The sequence below is a fragment of the Festucalex cinctus genome, chromosome 7 (genome assembly GCF_051991245.1).
Source record: "Festucalex cinctus isolate MCC-2025b chromosome 7, RoL_Fcin_1.0, whole genome shotgun sequence".
Taxonomy (NCBI): domain Eukaryota; kingdom Metazoa; phylum Chordata; class Actinopteri; order Syngnathiformes; family Syngnathidae; genus Festucalex; species Festucalex cinctus.
Window position 1 is genome coordinate 13,676,179 of NC_135417.1, and position 19,977 is coordinate 13,696,155.

At 39.5% G+C, this 19,977-nt stretch overlaps 1 protein-coding gene across 1 annotated transcript; it reads right to left on the minus strand.

Annotated features, from left to right (window-relative positions):
* Window positions 1-2,042: 2,042 nt before the first annotated feature.
* prdm1a (PR domain containing 1a, with ZNF domain) lies at window positions 2,043-11,918 on the minus strand. The gene is made up of 7 exons (XM_077527960.1): window positions 11,711-11,918; window positions 8,734-9,063; window positions 8,123-8,242; window positions 7,449-7,701; window positions 5,049-5,956; window positions 4,279-4,407; window positions 2,043-4,005 (listed from the first exon to the last, which is right to left on the minus strand). Exons 1-7 carry the CDS (start codon window positions 11,735-11,737, stop codon window positions 3,550-3,552), a joined length of 2,223 nt encoding a protein of 740 aa, XP_077384086.1. The 5' UTR covers window positions 11,738-11,918; the 3' UTR covers window positions 2,043-3,549.
* Window positions 11,919-19,977: the final 8,059 nt, after the last annotated feature.

Consider the following 19,977-nt stretch of genomic DNA (forward strand, 5'->3'; position numbering starts at 1 on the left):
CAATGTGCGTGTGTGGGGGTGTGTAGGGGTGTGTGTGTGCGTGTATATATATATATATATATATATATATATATATATATATATATATATATATATATATATATATATATATATATATATATATATATCCTTATTTCTTCACATATTCCTATTTTATTTTAAAATAATTTTAAAAAATATGTTACACAAAAAAAAAATGCTAAAATAAAAAATATTTTTGAAACTTTCACACACTTATCTGCCATTTTGTCATGTTGATGGAATACACAGGAATTTGCTGTACATATCCCAAGCAAGTGTTACAAATGGGTCCCACCATGCCACAGACGTAAGCGGCCAAGGGGAAGCAACAAGTTTCCTTCACACTAATAAAAGGATGGAAGGACTGAAAGATACTGAGTCAGACGGGGGGTTGGGGGCGGTTGGCGTATTGTGTGCGGTTCTCAAGAAATACCAAGATGGAACGCTGCGCATCAATTACAGTTGTTTTCATGACTGCTCATATTGACATTATGCTGTTATGACTGAAGTGTATATTTCTAAATATAGTCACATTGTCATAGTCAAATTTTAATATTTTTAATAACATTTTGACCCCTTCTTAAAATAATCGCCTAAGTCATTTTTGAGATACAAAAATTACAATTAGATTACAAGTGCATGAAATCCACAACAAGCAGCAGTTTGTCAGAAAGCAAACCGTTTAGCCTAATGCTAACAATGCAAAATGCCATTGATGGGCTAACAAATAGCATCTGTGTTTATTTTTACATATTCCTCAAGTATTTACCTTTTTTTCCACGCTTTTCTTTCTTTATATCGTCATTATTCATTTTTAACGTTCTCCTTTATGTCTTAACATTTTTGCTTTGTTTTTTATTTTTTATATCGTGGCAGTTGTAATATCACGATATTGCCCTTATCGTGACATCCCTAGTATATATCATCTGATTCCACATAACTTATGGTACTCGCACAATTTAACGTTATATATCAACTTTTCCCCATTCATTTCAATGAGACTGTCATTGATCTTTTTCCAAGTCCCACCTTCCACGCCCACTTCCATAATCCATACATATAACTTCTCATCATTTCCAGCTCTCTGATACTGCTCAGCAAATCTCGCTTGGGAAATGTTTTATTAGCATTCAGCTTTCAGCATTCCCATTCAATTTCTACAGAAATTGCACTTTGTCAAGTTTTTTAAATGTTTTCACTACACAATACTTACTGTGATTTTTTTTCTAACATGCACACAAGAATTGCACATTTTTTTTAAACTAATACTAAAACTAATAAACTAAACTAAAACAAAAATATATTTTGAAATAAAACAAACCCACTCCAATAATGAATTAAAACTACATTTAAAAAACAAGACTCAAAATGAAAAACTAACTAAGGAAAATACCAAAATTATGATAACCATCTTCCCTGCAACTGGCTGGTGACTAGTCTAGGATGCACCGCGCTTCTGTCGCCAAAAGTCAGCTGTGATACACTCCAGCGCGTCCACATGTGAAGACGACTTTTCGCGCCTCAACTGAGCATCTGTAAGATGAGACGCGGTTGTCACTTTAAGATTCCGCATGTCGCCGCGTGAGATGATGAAAGCGCTTGGTCGCAGCAGGCCTTGGGGGGGTCCGCGTTCAATTTCCTGCCGCTCCCTTGAAGCTGGACCCCAGAACAACATAAACGTTGACGACTTTCTTCTTCCTGCCTCGTCATTAAAAGTAAATTGTGAAGACGAGCGACAGCAAATGTGAGCAGTCAGCAAAGCAGGAAGCAGACAGCTGCAGCTTATTATTCCAACTCGACTATTATTAGTCCATTCTCCACTCACGTTGCCATACAGCCTGACAATATGCATGCTTATTGTTATCAGTCATCTTCACATTTGTTTTTTTCTATGTTCAATATTTGCCTCTCTTTAAAAATGTGAGTTTTAGTGACTTATTTATACGCGCTATGTAAGTACAATTTTTTCCCCCCTTGTATTTGTTGTTGTAGACATCAATAACAACATGCCAGCATTTGGATTTAAAGCAGTGAACATTTATAATAATTCTCAACATAATTTACACATTTGGACATTTTTGCACATAAATAAAACAATTTGTAAACCAACCAGCATGTAAACACAGACACACACATACACACGGAGTTTGTAGAGTTAAAGCTCACAAACAGACGGGAGACACTTTTTGGTCAAAGAGGAAGATGGGAAAGTGGGCGGCGCCAGTGCATAATAAACGTGCTTGGGTGAGGGACAAGGAACAAACAACTAAATCAAAGTCCCTTGATTTCGTTTTCACATTCTTCCTGCTTTGGGTGTTTGCAGTCTGGAAGTCCAGTCAACTTTGGTTTGGAGTGTAAAAAAAAGAATTAACAGAATTAATATTACAAATAAATGTAATTTAAAATAAAAGTAAAATAATAAAGATTCAATAAAAAAAAACATTAAAGTAAAATAATATAATTAAGAACAAAATAAAAATAAAATAAAATAAAATAAAAAATTATAGCAAAAAAAAATATGAAAAACACAAATAAAATTTTTAAATAATATAAATGACAATAAAATTGACCAAAAAAACAATAATAACCAAATAAAATAAAACTAAAAAATAAACACAATTAGAATTAATAAATTAAAGGTCAAATAAAACTTTGAAATTAAAAATAATAATAATAATAAAAAAAACCTCAAATTCTTCCTGATTTGGAAGTTAGCAGTTTGGAAGTCGGTCAACTTTGGTTTGGAGTATCACAGACAGTGGCGTTCTTAATAATAACATTTTTAAAAAATGTTTTAAATTGAATTGGAAATAAAATAAAAATAACCAGTAACAAAAATAAAACTTAAAGTATAATATGAAAAAAAATGTTTTCTGCTTTGGATGCCTTGTTTGGAAATCTGGTTGACTTTGGTTTCGAGTGTCGCAGCCGTGTTATTGAAAATGTTGGTAGTTCTTTACGGATAAAATAACACTAACATAAAATATCCTAAGATTCATCCGAAGCATAAAAATAAATAAAATCAAATCAAAGTCCCTTCTTCACATTCTTCCCGCTTTTCGCATTGCAGAAGTCCATGCAGTCAACTTTGGTTTGGAGTGTCACATCCACGTCACTGACAGTGTCATCAAAAACGAAAACAAAACAAAATGACAAAAACAGGTGCTACATGTTGCCCAGCTGCGCTCCACTTCCATTCCTTCTTCAAGTAGCCAAAGATGAAATAAATAGAAAAAAGTTCCATCTTCAGCCTTTCCCTTGACCCACGCGCAATCACACACTCACACACGCTTTGAGGTAACTGTTGTGACACACACACTCGCCCTTTATTCCTGTCGTTTAAATTAAGTGGTAAAGGGACACAGTCAAATTGTGGAATCATTCTTGTAAACCCTGAAGAATGTTCTGGAAACATCATTATCAGCTAATAAATTAAAGAAAAAGTGTGGAAATGGAGACCTTAGGATGATTGTCAAATTTGAGCCCTGAGTAGCGAGTCCCTGAAGTGGTCTCCCCCTCCCCCCACCCTCACGGGTCCGCCTCCTGCTTGACGGCGAGTCCGCGTCGCACCTTGATGACCGAGGTCTGGCGCCACGCGGCTCCCAGAATCTGCTTCTCCAGGACGGCGTCCATCTCGGCTCCGCCTCGGAGCCTCTCCAGCTGCTCGGCGTGCTCGCTCATATCGAAGCGTTCGATTTCCTCGTTGGCGCGTTGGATCTCGTCGGCGGCGGCGTGGTGGGGGGCGGCGGTGACCGGGCAGTAGCCCTTGAAGTGGAGGCGCAGGCTGCACAGGTGGATGTAGTGGCGGTGGCACTGCGGGCACTTGTGGGGTCGCTCGCGGGAGTGCAGGCGCTTGTGGAGCTTGAGGTGCACGAACTGTGTGAACTTGGCCGGGCACAGCTTGCAGTGGTACGGCTTTTCGCCTGAGTGGAGGCGCAGGTGGGTCTTAAGGTTGCTGGTGCTGCTGAAGCGCTTGTGGCACACCTGACACACAACAAATGGAGTCAGGGAGTCGGATTACGATAAAATTGCTGGTTTCCAGAGCAGGATTTTTAACCAGACCCACAAACATCAACAACATGTTGGTTAACATGTTTATTTTAAATAAAAAGAACAGTTTGTGAATCATGATATCCTCCTTCAGTGTGTATGTATTGGCCACCAGGGGGGCAGTACAGTACAGACGTATATAATACACAAAGAAGAGTTTCACAAATAGCCCGTTGCACCACCCGCAGTTGACACCAAAAGCCTCACCTGGCACTCATGTGGCTTCTCTCCTGTGTGGACCAGGTAGTGTTTCTGTAGATGGGCCAGCTGTGTGAAGCCCTTGTTGCACGTCTGACATTTGAACGGTCGCTCGCCGCTGTGGACGCGGAGATGGACCTGCGTGGCAGGAAAGCGGCGGTCAGAAAAGCACCCTGGGTTGGTTTGAGTCACATGCGAAAGTCACGAGTTGAAGTTAAGTCTCAAGTCTTAACCTTCCACTCGTTACTTTGCACTCATTAGCTGCCCTTACATGTATACAGTCAGTTTTTCTGAATCTCTATCTAGGACCCAGTTGAGAATAGTTAAAATTGGCAAACTCCCTAAAAAGGTTCAGAGAATATTGGCGGATAGGCCCCTCCAAAAAAATTGACAATGCCCAACCGCAAATCTTACATACTATCTTGAAAAGGCATATTTTCAAATGCAGTTCAAGTCAAGTCATGAATACTAAGTCAGTCTAATTGACAAGTTTAACCGAGCAAAGTCCGACTTAAGACAAGTTTAACCGAGCAAAGTCCGACTTAAGTCAAGTCTCATGAATACTAACTCAGAGACGGAGACTTACACAAGTTTTAGCAAAGCTGCGTCCTAAAATTGATAAGTTTGACTTGAGTCAAGTCTCATGAATACTAAGTCAGAGTCAAGTCGTGACTTTCTGAAGTTTTTGCCATACAAAGCCCTGAAAGTGGCAACTTAACTCTGAAGCGGTCGTTGAAGTGGTGCCTTTCAGTTAAGCGAACCCAATTTGGGGCCCTCACCTTGAGATTGGAAAGCTGTCCAAAGGTCTTGGTGCAGACGTTGCACTCATACTTGATCTTCCCGTTGTGCTTCTTGAGTGGGTAGGGCAGCGCCTTGTACCCAGCTGAGCCAATACCCCGCTTCGCCTTCACCAAATTCACCGCTTCCTCATCCGAGTCGCACAGCTTAGTGGCCGCCCGATCACCGGGTACCCCCGCGGTAGGGGTTCTGGTAGATGGGGAGTGTTGCCCAGCATAAGGGCGGTGCGCAGCAGCCTTGTCCTTGAGGGAGGCGGTGGCCGAGAAGGCGCTGGTGGGCGCTGGTAGGAGAAAGTCCCGGGATGGGTGCGCGGCTTCCGACATCAGGAAACGCCGTCCAGCTGCATCCGAGGGCAGAAGGGGGACATGGGGCGGCAGGTAAAGCGGGTACATCCTAGGGTAGATGCCGCCCACAGTGGGGATGCCGCCCCCAGGAAGTGGGTAGTGATGTGACAGGAGGTAGTGAGAGTAGGGTGCACCTGGGGCGTAGAAAGGTGGCGGCGAGTAGCTGGGGTACGGCCCTAGTCCACCCGGGTAGAAGGGTGCCGACGGGCTCCCCTGGGGGCTGCTCTCCGGGCTGCTCCTTGCCGACGGGCTAGGCGTGGCTGACGACTGATCCCCGGGGGAACGGGGGTACCCTAGGGCACCCGCCTTGAGGAAGTCCTCTGGGTGGCCCCTGAGAGGTGGATAGAGGGCACGCGGGTACAAGGGGCGCTCGGGGCTGTAGGTGCAGCGTGGGCGCGTGGGTAGTGGGCGGCTGGGATCACTCTTAGGGACGTCCCGCAGAATGGATAGGACACTGTGCTCCCGCTTGGGGGGTCGGGGGGTGACGGTGGGGGGAGGCGAGGGTTCCGACGCCTGATGCTGCTTCACCTCCAGCAGTGACCGCTCTGCAAGGACAGGAAAAGTCAAATCAATAGAGGTCTTGACGGATGTTTACTTTTGTGGAGATAAACGTGCATTAGCGTTCACAAAGTGACACGTGCTTGACGGACGAGGTGAGGATTCGGACAGGAAGTCAGGTGTGTGCGTGTGTGTGTGTGTGTTACACATATTGTTACAAATGAATGAGGTAAACACTGAGGTGTGTGCAGACAAAAAGCCTCTCTACTGCTTGCTGCTATGTATTAGCTTTACTGCTTCAACTCTATTAGCAATGCTTTGTTTTGGATAAAACTACATTATATTAGCGAACACTGCTTTACATTAGCTAACAGTGCTTTATGTTAGTTATAGTTAAGGTAGTTAACACTGTTTTACCACTGGTTTTATTTTTGCCAACAATGCTTTAATGCAATTAGCTAATTGGGCTTTAATGCTGCTGTATATGAGCTAACACTGCTTTATGTTAGTAAACACTGCTTTTACTGATTTTACTGAAATTATCTAAAGCCGCCCTCTCTCTTGCACTCTCTTTCTCTCTCACACACACGCCAGTAAGATGAAAGCGAGGATTAGCAACCCAAACTCTTAAAAGCTAAGACATGTCAGCTCTCTGCTAAATGGCCACCATCTATTATGTGTGGTAAAATGTGTGTGTTACCCCCTTCACACAAACGCACACACAAGTGAGTGAATGAGTAGTAAGGCGTTGGTGAGTAAACATGGAGGTTATCAGTTAGCCTTCCTCCTCACCCTCCTCACAAACCTAAACAAACATGGCCGCCATCTTGGAGATTTCAATCTGTCAGCAGCTCAGACAGGAAGTTCAAGAGGAGGGGAATTGGGGGGCTGGCAATGGGGGCCGGGGGGGGGACTCCCTTCTGTTCTTTTTAAGTGATAAATCAAACACGCACACGCATACACACACTGAGAGCTGAATGGTGTGTTCAAGAGCTAACACTACAAAGACGCTAAGAGGAGAAAGTGTCGTCTAACACACTTGTTCATATATATGTGTTTAGTGGCTGCTTTGGTGCCTCCTTAAGGACATGTTTGGGTTGCTAACTCGCCAAAATGTTGCTGTTTTATATTAGCTGAAGTTGTTTTACTGCTTCTTTTTATTTGCTCATTTTGCATTACCGCTGCTTTATAATAGCTAATGCTACATTAGTGCTTAATATCAGCTAACATAGGCTGCTTTAATGCTCTCTTACATTAGCTTGCACTGCTTTACTGCTGCTTTATATTGGCCAACAATGCTTTAAAACTGCTTTAAATTTGCTAAGGCTGCTTTATTGATACTTTACATTCACTAGCATTGCTTGAACACTTTTGTGTAGATATTAGCTATACTGCTTTAGCCTACTGCTGCTTTAAATTAGCATACACTTTTTAACTACTGTTTTACCACTGCTATATATTAGCTGCTTTATATTACATTGCCTTATTAAAAATAACAAACAGATGTGTGTGGAGCCAATCACGCGCTAATTTACTTACTGAGCTTCTGCATCATGAGTTCCCCGGATGGCGGGTAGTGCAGTCTGCGCGCATAGTCGTGGCAGTACCACACCAGGAGCTCTGCGCCGGCCGGCACGGGCCTGACCGTGTAGAAGTAAACGTCCAAGCCGTTCTGGCATGCTGCCACGTTCTGTTCGGCGGCCGAGTGGGCCGGGTTGACGTAACGCATCCAGTTGGAACGGGTCTCGTCCAGACCGTCCACAAAATGGTGGAAGTCGCCGTCGGCGTATATCTGAAGGCGGGACGGAAACAATATATTTAGCTTTGTGTGAGCTCGCTGATTTATATTAGCCAATCATTTTGGTTTATTTGATTTTTACATTGGCAAACAGTCCTTTCATGCTACTTTACATTTGTTAACATCACTTTTACTGCTGCTAGTTTGTACTGTGTCTCATCTAAAGTGTCCACAAAACGGTGGAAATGGCGACACGCTTAGCACACATTCTGATATGGAGGGGGTAAGGGGCTACTTCCTGGAAGTGACAAAGTGGGTCAGCCCATCACTGTTGTGGACTTACGGGAAGTTTCCTGTGTCATCACTTCCTTCCCCTCTCGCTTTCTCAACCAGAGTTACAATTCCTGTGACAAAGGTGGCGGTGGTGATGTCACAGGAAGTGGTCCCCCGTCAGAATCACTTTACATTGACTCACCCTCCAGAAGTACTTTCGGTTGGCGTCTTTGGGCACACTGTCGGCCGTGTAGATTTGGCCCACCAAGGGTCCGAAGCGGGTCCCTTTGGGGATGTACTCCCGGCTGCACACGCCAACAACCTGCACATGAAGGGTACTTTGAATACTTTTACATTATTTTATGCAGTGAAATAGTGTTTGTGGAACATGAACAATGATTACAACTTTAAATGTTTGGCTTTATGTGCAACCCAACGGTTTTAACGCAATCATTTCAACCCAACGGGCTTTCACTTCTTGTTTGCTATCAGTGCTCAGCTTCCTCTGGATAACAAACATCCTGATGAAATAATCCATACATCACACTTTTGACCGGAAGGGGGCTCTCTATGGAGGGGTTGGTTATTTACGCAATCGAGATAACTTTTTCACCTCCGTGATGGGCAAAAGTGTTCTGTGAATGTCACAAAAGTGTGAAACAGATAACAGCAGGTGTTGATGATTAAATGGCTCCTTCTGCTTGTAGGAGGAAGTATTGTGGATAAACGGTATTTCAGCTAGTGCTACTTTCTTATCAAAGGCTGCTTTTCTACAGCTTTACATTAAATAATGTGCGTGTGCTGCCGTCTAACCTCTTTTCCGTCAGCCGTGTGTTTGAACATGAGGTTCCGGGGCAGCGAGGCCTGCGCCCTGTTGCCAGCGGGGTTAGGCGAGTTAGCATCCCCCTCCTGCCCCGCCTCCCACGTCGTATCCTTGACGATATACGTGCACTTCTGCTCGAACTCGGCCTCGGTCCAGCGAGTCATGTCGGCCTCGTCCGCTGCCTCCGCCGCGTCCATGTCCGAGTCCGGCTTGATGCCGTCTGAGTTGGTGGAGGCCATCTTGGCGGCTTGGTGGTCGTCCTCTTGCTCCATGGTGTGCGCCCCCTCACTGGTCAACATGGCCGAGCTTTGAGAGGTCGCCTGGGATATACATGAGGAAGAGATGTAGTTTTATTTTAGGGCTAGCACTTTCTTGAGATTCATAGACCGTTTGAAGCAGGGTTGGTTGGATGTAGTATTTCTACTAACGGGGCTCCAAAAAGCTTGAGGATTTTGTTTTAACTCATGGTGTTAGGGATGCCCCAAATTAAACTTCTGACTTGGAACTAGTGTCTAAAATGAGATCTGGAGTCGATTATTGGGCCAAACAAGTTTCGAAGTGGATGGTGGTTGTTACTTGGCTTGACTTGACTTGACTTGACTTGTCTTCCTGAGATCCAGGAAGCTTTTGGAACTTGGTGTATAGTATCAAAAGGAGTACAGAAACCTTTGATTTAGCAAATGTCTAGATTATGTTTTGGGTAATTAATCAAGATTAAAAGAAGACCTTGTTGGGGTGAATGGTATCTCAACAAGTAAAAACCTTTTGGAATCAGTTTGAATGCTGTATCTCAAGAGGTTCAAGGACCTTTAAGTGGCAACTCATGTCTTCATTTAGTTCCGGGATCATTAGTCAGGACCAGCATGGCTGGTACTTTCCAGACTTGCCAGTAACATTTGGCTAAACTTATTTGATTGGAAACTTGGAAAGTACCAAGAACCAAAAGGGGTTGGGACTTTCATGTAGCTTGAATAGAGTTGAGAGCGGATGTAGGGGGAAAAAAAAAATCATTTTAAGCCTGAAAAAAAATAAAGTAATTTAAGCTGGAAAAATCAAGCCTGACTGATTTAGTGTTTGGTTTCTATCAAAGATTTCTGACTTGATTTCTGCCAAAGAGTTCTTATGTGCGCCTTTGACATTTTTGTCCAGCAAAGCTGCTGCTGATTTTCAAGAGAGTTTGCTATGAGTCAAACACGGGAAGAAGACGGCGGAAGAGTAAGGAAGTAAAGACGAAAGGAAGTTCCTGTGACGGAACTCGACTAAATTTGGAAGTTCCAGCGATTCAGCAAGCAGTAGCAGCGGGATGAATTTGCCCGAGGAGGGAAGAGAGGGACAAAACTTTTCCATTGAGGGGGTCTCGAGCACAAACGCACTCAGCAACAAAATTTAACTCCAACTGTCAATGATTTGCTTCATTTTCACTCATTTACATCAAGAGACTCACAAAATGGGAAGTTTGAATAAATACATTTGAGGGAGTGTTTTGAACACATTGCATCAGCGGGAGATGCAAAAAAAGAAGAAGATAATGACATTCAAAAAGCCCCATTTACATGTCAACTGTAATGATTATGAAAATGAAGCACACCTTTAAAATATACCAAATGATAACACCAAATTATGTAGGGCGAATAAAAAGTAAATTTATGAATGAATTGATAATTTTTTTTCTTGTGTCCGAAAGGACTGAGTAAGAAGCTTTGTGACATCATACTGTAATGTAAAAATAAACCAGCTGCTCTAGTTAAAGTCACTTCAGCACAAAAAAAACTGATTCAAATTGATTTTTTTTTTAACTTCCTAATTATATATATTTTTACACAGTATTGCACATTTCTGTCTTTGAATGAAATAACGTAATGTGTAAAATAAAATATTAGACAGACAAATTCAAAACACTAACCTATAGGCCAATTTGAAGCTGAAAACGGCAACGTTGAGATTTGAATTGCTTATTTTGATTTTTCACAAAAAGTGCACACAAAAAGTGTTTTACACTCATTTTAACTCATTTTGTGGATTTCAACAACAGACCATATAAATGCACACTAACGCATCAAAGTCCACTTTAAAGCTTTAAAAGCAAACTCTTTTCTTTTTTTTTTAACTTGTTGATTTTGTTATTTTATTCTTCGCCAAATATGAGCAGTGCAATATCAAATTTGAACTTTAAAAACATTCAACAGGCGTTTTTAACTTTTAACACATATTATGTGAAGATAAAAGCACTTTTAATAAGCCACATTTAAATCTCGTAACAGTGTTTTTTTACTTCCCAATATTGCGTATTTTCTCAGCACATATTTTTTGTCCACTAGTTGGAAAAAAAAAATTACAGAAAGCATAAAATAAGGATTTCTGCATTCTAATATCTGTTCACATTTTTCTTGTGTTCAACTAATCAAATATATTTAAGGAAAACGTGAAATGTAAGCCTTAAATCACTTGAGTAGACTTTTTCTTAATTTCTGTCACGATATTCAATTACACTATTATTTAAATGAATGCAATATTACAATAATTACACCTTTTTCTTGTCCACAACTAATAAATGAAATATAAGATCTATGTTTCAACAAGGAAAAATGACTAGTAATTTTCTACTTACTTACAGTGCACATACATTTCTTCCAAATAATACAAAAAGGAGGGGAAAAAAGCACATATGACACATAACTAGTATCTGTTTGAAGAAAGCAAATCCAATTAAGCCTTAAAAACGGCAGTTCTGAACTTTTTTTTTTTTTTTGTCCACATACAAACAACAAAACGTACTTTTTAAAACACCCTTTAAAAAAAAGTCCAAATTAATCTTTCAAAACACCAAAATATGCCCTTTTCTTTTCTTTTACTATTTCCACAAAAGGAGACATTTCGCTGCACGCCAAAAGTAAAACATGCACCGAATTTCAAAGCATGAAAGTTGACAAAGTTAAACTGTGAAAAAGGAAACGAAAAGTTATTCACCGTGCAGCTTTGATCCCATCCACACATAAGGACGTCTAGTCAGGGCCTCTGTGTCCGTTCGTGTGTGTGCGCGTGCGTAGGACAGGTGCACGCCGTCCTCTCGTGGCCGTGATACTCCGCGCTCGTCCTCGTTTGTGTGTGCGTGCGCGCACGCGTTGTGTGTGATGCCGTCGGCGCGCTGCGCTCGAGTGTGTGACACAAGGCGAGAGGCTCCTGCTATGTCGCCAAGAGGGCCGGCGGGGACACGCCCCCGTCGAGACTAGGACACGCCCCCTTTCGGGCCGGGTCACGCCCCCTGGTACTGTACTTATGAGAACGGAAATGCTTTCACCAGAGACAACACAAGCATCCAAGCATGTTATGTTTAATACAACTTTAAAAAAGTTTACTTTATTATCATGTCCTTGTGTTTGTTTTTTGGGTCAGTTTTGTTTTTTGAATTGACATAATTTAATTTTCATTTGGTTTGTCTTTTATTATTATTATTATTATTATTATTATTAATAATAATATTATTAATTTCTATTTATTTAAAAAAATTCTGTTGTGTATTGAAGTTTATTTTATTATTATTTTTATATCTATTATGGAAGATTATATGACTTTTTTTTCTTTAGTTGAATTTGTCCTCATTTTATTAGTTTTATTTTGTTCTTCTTTAGTTTTATTGTGTATTGGTCCACTCTTTTTATTTTTTGTTCCAGATTTCTTAGGTGTATTATACTGTAGATTATTGTATTATATGTTACATTTCATCGTATTAACTTTTTTATGTTTCCGTTATTTTATTTATTTATTTTATTATTGTGTTGATTTTATGTTATTAATTTGTCCTTGCTAGTTTCTTGGGCAACCTCTGATTTATTTTCTTTTTTATTTTATTGTATTTTGTGTGTGTGTTGGGAGTCGTTCAAAAAGACAACCAAACGGTGTGAGTGTGCGCGTGCGCGTGCGTGTTTTGGGGGGAAGCGTTGAGTCACACGCGGTGTCACAGGATGCCCTTCTGTCGCTTCCCCAGGAAACAACACGCGCACAGTTTGAGAGCCTGCCTGTAGAGGGCAGCACTGGTCCTCCTCGCGCCTTTTCTTGCTCCACATCATCTTTGTCAGGTGTTTTTTTTATTTTTTTTATGCTTGCTTGTGTTGTTCACTTTGTCTCCTGCACTTTCTCCTCTTGTTTTATGTAATAACGTTCTCAAATATACTTTTACGTCTGCGTGTTTATGAGATGAGTCATGTGCACTAAAAGAAGAAAATGTACACGAATGACATGCAAAGTACACTCCCATCTGACCACAAAAATGACAAATTTCCAGTTTTATTATGATTATTGACGTTGTTGTTGTTGTGTGGTGTGCCTTTTTACTTTCCAAAAGTTTCATTTCGGTTTTGATTTTCATTTTTTAAAAACTGCGAGGCCATTAAGCCAATCAGTAGAAAGTTGAGTGCCAAAGACAAAACTAGAAAAATTATAAAAGGAGAAAAATGTTGATGTATTCCTTAATTTTGTTTAATTTCATTGTTATTCTGCTTTATTGTTTGACTGGTTTTAATTTGCTTTATTTCATTAACTTGTAATTTATTTTATTAAATTACTTGTTGATGGTTTTGTTTTATGGCCTCGTGAAGATCAGCGGTTCGGAAGATGGATGGATGGATGGATGGATGGATGGATGGATGGATGGATGGATGGATGGGTATTTTATTGTAGTTCGTTTTTTTTTTATAGGTGTGTCATTTTCTTTTTTTTTGTGTTCTTTCAAAAGTTTTTAAAATTAACTCATGTTGAGCTTTTTTTGCTCACTTTTTTCCACATCATTTTTTTTCTCCTGCACAACACATACACGTGCACGCCTACATGCACACGCACACAGTGCATGTTCCCCCTCAAGAGCAGATGACACATGAACACATGAACACGCTATGCACATGGAAAATCTGCATGCAAAATGAAAACGGAAATGGAAACCAGAACTTGCCCCAAAAAATAGAAAGGACAGACTCGTGCAAAAATGTAAAAATAAAAACTAATACAAAGCAAACGAAAAGATAAATATAGTAAATATTTTATTTTAAAGGTCAGCAATAAATACAAACAAATAGAAATTATATATGAATAAAATTAAATTAATAAAAACAAAAAACAGAACTTGAAAATAAAAATAAAAAGGAGAGGCTAATAAAATTAAACTATTAAATAAATATTTACCAATAATTTAAAGGGATACTTCACTTATTTATCCCATTATAGCAATAAAAACTAATATTTTGTCTATAATTAATTTGATATTTTCATTATTTTTTTATGTACAATTCGTACCTTTAAAAACACATTTTGCTGTCGACTGAAAATGACATCACAAGTGCTCAGGTAACCAATCACAGCTCAGCTTGTGAATGTCACATGACCAAACCTAGAAAACAGGTGAGCTGTGATTGGTTACCTGAGCCCTTGTGATGTCATTTTCAGTCGACAGAATGTTGCAAAATGTGTTTTTAAAGGTACTAATTGTACATGAAAAATAATGAAAATTTTAAATTTACAATGCAAAATAATGTTTGACTGCCAAAAATGGCTAAATAAGTAAAGTTTCCCTTTAACCATAAATGTTGAATTCCTTAAAAGTGTCTTCAAGGTAACTAACATAAAAAACAGAGATTTCAGCCTTTATTTTAAATAATGTAATAACATAAATAAAGTCACTCCAAACTGTTAAAAACAGCGTGGACAGAAATGGAAATGACTTCCTGAATGAGAAAATTGAGATAAAACACAAATTATACCCATAATTAACGAGCATGTGTGTGCGATGAACAGCGACCATGTGGAGAGGAAAACAATTTTGAAGAAGAAGAAGACACGTTCAACCTCCTCCTCTTCCTCTCTTTCCTCCTTGGCTGGCTCGCTGGTGACAGAGGGTCTCACCACATCAATGGCTGCCTACTACTTCCTGCCCCAACACACACACACGCACACGCACACTTGCAGATGTGTCCACAGCTGTCGGCCAGCCGGAAGAACACGAGCCGCGTAAACTTCATGTTAGCTGTTAGCCGCTGATCGTGCTAATGAGCGTTTCACCTTGGCCACTTAAGATTTGACATTCCAATAAACAAGTTAGCCGTTAGCTGCCAACATGCTAATAGACACACTCGCCCTCCATTACTGTAAATAATAAGTCAGCAAAGGACTGATGACAAGTGCATTGACCACAATAGGAATAGCCATAATAATGAAATTGGCCTGTTGATTAGTTGGGGTGGGGGGCATTAGGGAGCTGTTTGAGGTAGCTGGGGGGCACACAAACAATCACAAAAAAAAGTTTCTTTTTGTTCAAGACGCATGCCTGCAGGACGACAACGCACAAAAGATGGCCTGAATACAAAGTTTGCTTAGCATGCACACACATTTTAATTGAAAGAAAGTGTTATCTGTTTTAATAATAAAAATGAGTTTACCGCATATTTCAGTTGGTGAGAGAAGTGGGGTACATTCATACATGCACACATTCATTAAGATCTTTTCTTTTGGTCGATGTTTATGTCATATGCCGAGTCAGATCTCATACGTCAATAAATTAAATAAAGTCCAACCCAAGACATGCTTAGGACCGCCCCGTTATTTGAATAACATTTCGACTTGCCAAAATTAAAAATACATAAATGACTAAATAAATAAATGATAAATAAATGACTAAATCAATAAATAAATGACTAAAAATGAAAATAAAAACAGATTTATTTCCATTTATATAAATTTTTTGGATATAATTTTCGAATTATATATATTTTTTATATTCATTTTTATTTTCACTTGTAGTTATTTATTTATTTAATCATTTATTTGTTTTGAAATTTGCCAGTTTTGATCCTCCATACTAAGAAACCAGAACTGGTAAAAAGATAGTTGAGAGGACAGTCTTTTAAAATAAAATAAATTACGACCAAATAAATTAAATGAAACAACAATCAGAAAGTAAAACTAGAAAAAAAGGAAAGGAGAGAAAAATAAAATAAACTAGATTTTGCCAAAAAATACACATAAATGAAATATATAATTTAAAGAGAAATTCAGAAAAAAAACAGTTTTATACTGTAAAATGAAATAAATTGCAACATAAATAGCCTACATTAAAAAAAAAAGGGAAATAGAACTAAAATTAAAACCTAAAATAAAATAAACCAGAACTTGCCCAAAAACTAATAATAATAAAATACATTACAAGAATCTTAATAAAATCACGTGCAATAAAAAAATATAACACTGCAAGAAAGTGACAGATAGCGAAAGCCTTGTAAAAGGAAACCAAAGCGCAACTTTCGTCCTCTGGTGTCCTTTCTCCTCCTTTCCCCTCCGCCACCCCCCACCCCCATCCCACTCCTCCCTCAGGTGATCTGCAGAGTCCCAAACATGTTAATTGCAGCCCACAGGCCATTTGATGCCTCGCCAAATCACTGCGAAGGATCGTCCATTGTCCACCTCTTCCTTTGTGAGGTGAGTGAGGGGCAACTTCACTTGGTGCACGCCGGACCCTCCGAGTGTGTGGATACAAGGAGTTAAGTTAATCCCTGAATGGGGAAGCCATTAGAGAGAATTAAGCAGGCTAGAGCGACCATGATCCCCCCCCACCCTCCACACCCGCCTCTCTCAGCCTCGTGGCAAGCGTCCGAGTCAGGACTTCCCGAAAACCAATAGCGTTGTGTAGATTGAGGCGGGAGGAAGGGGGGAGTTTTAGGAAACCAACCCCCCTTCCTAATCTGGCCAATCCACCCCTGCTGGGAGCAGATACACTCACATAAACACACGTTGGGCACAGTCAACAGATGGCACAAAGTCCGAGTAAACTTGAGCAAGACTCGCAGCAGACACAAACAGCCCCCCCCCCCCACCAACCCACTGATTCAACTCCCCAATTAGGTCTCAAGCTAATCGGCGTCCTCAGCACGCAACCGCACACAAACACTTCCTGTGTGCGTGTCAAGTCAGGTGATTTGTCGACATCATGCTAACATCATCCACGTAGAGTGAACATGCTAATAAACATGTTAGCCATTAGCTTAAAAACATGTTAACAAACATCATCCATGTAGACTAAACATACTAATAAACATGTTAGCCATTAGCTGAAAAACATGTTAACAAACATCATCCATGTAGACTAAACATACTAATAAACATGTTAGCCATTAGCTTAAAAACATGTTAACAAACATCATCCATGTAGACTAAACATACTCATAAACATGTTAGCCATTAGCTGAAAAACATGTTAACAAACATCATCCATGTAGACTAAACATACTAATAAACATGTTAGCCATTAGCTGAAAAACATGCTAACAAACATCATCCATGTAGACTAAACATACTAATAAACATGTTAGCCATTAGCTGAAAAACATGTTAACAAACATCATCCATGTAGACTAACCATACTAATAAACATGTTAGCCATTAGCTGAAAAACATGCGAACAAACATCATCCATGTAGACTAAACATACTAATAAACATGTTAGCCATTAGCTGAAAAACATGCGAACAAACATCATCCATGTAGACTAAACATACTAATAAACATGTTAGCCATTAGCTGAAAAAACATGCTAACAAACATCATCCATGTAGACTAAACATACTAATAAACATGTTAGCCATTAGCTGAAAAATATCCTAACGAACGAAAGGGCGCACTTAAACATGCTAATGAACGTGACATTTTAGCTATTAGCCACCAAACAAGCTAATGAGTAGCACCATGTTACGTTAACATGCTCACTACGCGTTAGCGGTTAGCTGGCAAACATGCTAATGAATCGCTTAACTAGTATGCTTGTAAACACGCTGATGTTAGCCATTTGCTTGTGCAAACATCTTGTTCACCAGTATACGATTATTGACTAGTTCATGTGGAATAAGACGATATATACCGCGGGAGGTGTGAATTTTTGAAGCTAATTGAAATTACTTGGCATAAAAACAACGAATAGGTGAATTTTTCAGTCCATACTTGAACAAACACACACACATACTTAATTTTTTTTTCAGTGTACTTATAATGGCGTGACTTCTACACATTCTGTCATTGTGGGAATGCTGAAGCGTAACAACTCCCACATAATACTTCCAATTTACACTGTTCAAATTTCAATTAGCTTCGTATACTGGTGAACAAGACTTAAACAACTGCTACTTTTACAAATGGAGCAGACTATTCGCGAGTGGTTCCTCTTCTTCTTGTGGTTAATTGCACTGCGGAGCTCAGCGCTGCCTAGCATGTTGTGGCACAACCGGGCACTACACTGAACTCATGAAAAGGTTCACTCTGAATTGCCTGTAAAAACACACAAAAGTGACTGAAGTGGACCAGGCCAGACTTGTAAAGTCCTGTAGCTCATATTCCTATTTTTTATTTTTATTTTTATTTTTTTTTTATTTTAGGCTATCGTCACTCAAAACTGGATCTGTTGCACGGCTGTCATCGCGGGCATTCGCGTCACCTCTGCGTCACATGCGCATACCCACGTAGGGATCCAAGTAAGACATGCCAACGCTCCTCACTCCACACTTTAGCGCAGACAAAAGACATTTCCCACATAGCCACAAGCACGTAAACATGTTCCGGTAAATAACCTGGAGTGACTCACTGCACACATGCACATACTTGAACAAACACACACACATACTTAATTTTTTTTTCAGTGTACTTATAATGGCGTGACTTCTACACATTCTGTCATTGTGGGAATGCTGAAGCGTAACAACTCCCACGTAATACTTCCAATTTACACTGTTCAAATTTCAATTAGCTTCAAAAATTCACACCTCCCGCGGTATATATCGTCTTATTCCACATTACTTAACAGTATTTGCACAATTTAACTTTTTCCCCATTCATTTTCAATGTGACAGACATTGAACTTTTTCTAAGTATCACTTTCTACAGTACACCCACTTCCATACATATAACTTATCATCTTTACCAGGTGTCTGACACTGCTCGGTGGCACAATTGGTAAAGTTCATTGTCCAGTAACCAGGAGGTCATAATTTCATAATTTATCTCTCAATTTACTTCATAAGCATTCCACTTTCATTCAAATCTTAGCATTCAGCTATTAGCATTCAGCTATTAGCATTCAGCTTTCAGCATTCCCACGCAATTTTTCCAGAAATTGCACTTAGTCTAGTTATTTATAGACTGGCTCCTGGTCCCTATTATCCACAAATGGAATAATAGAAATGCTTTTAAGGGGCGTGGCTACGTGAGTGACGTCAGTCCAGTCAGACATTCCGTATGTTTTCATTTTGTGTTTGTGTGTTGGGGTGTTCCCGTTCCATAATCGGTTGAAAATGTGTTGATAACCGTGGCACTCCTTGCCCACTTGAGAGGGCATTACACTACCTTAGTTGCTCAATTTTTTCCACTTCACTTGATGAGCTGCATATCTGAAACTTGCTTGTGACTAAACGTTTGGCTCGCAACACAAAGTTTAAAAAAAAATAAAAATCTGCCAAGGTGCCACTGTATTTTCATTTGTGTGTGTCGGGGTGTGTGTGTGTGTGATTGACGGTGAGTGTGGTGGCCAAAAAAAGCATAAAAAACATGCAAATCAGCGGGTTGCCACACTCCACGCATGTCCACACCTTCATATTAAGTGTGCAATTAACACATTCTACTTTCACTAACACAATCCACACGTACACACGCAGGTGTATGCAAATCACAAGGAATGACATTTAACACGTTGTTGACGCCCTTCATCTTTCGTCAACCCTGAAACACACTCGCACATGCACGTACACACACATGTTCGGTAACATAACCAACAAGATATACAGCAATTTTTGTTTATTTATTTGCATATGTGGAAATGTGTCTGCTCGATATATGAACAAAATATTAATCACGATTAATTTTTAATAATTGAAATCACTACTAAGGCATTTGTTTGTTTTTTGGTACAAAACAAGAAAATTATTAAATGTAAAAAAAAAAAATATACATATATATATATTACGACAAATAAATTTCTTTGAAACATAATTATGCAAGTTCCTTTTGGACCAAGCAAGATTTATTACATTAAATCACAATAAAAAGGTGCAAATATATCAACAATGTAAACCCGAACATTCAAAATAATCAAATAGATTAAGTATACAATACTCAAACTACAAAAATTACTACTAACTTAACTTTTTGAAGTTGGTGTAACTTTGTATGCTTTTATGAATGATTTGTACTAATAATTTTTTATTAAATTG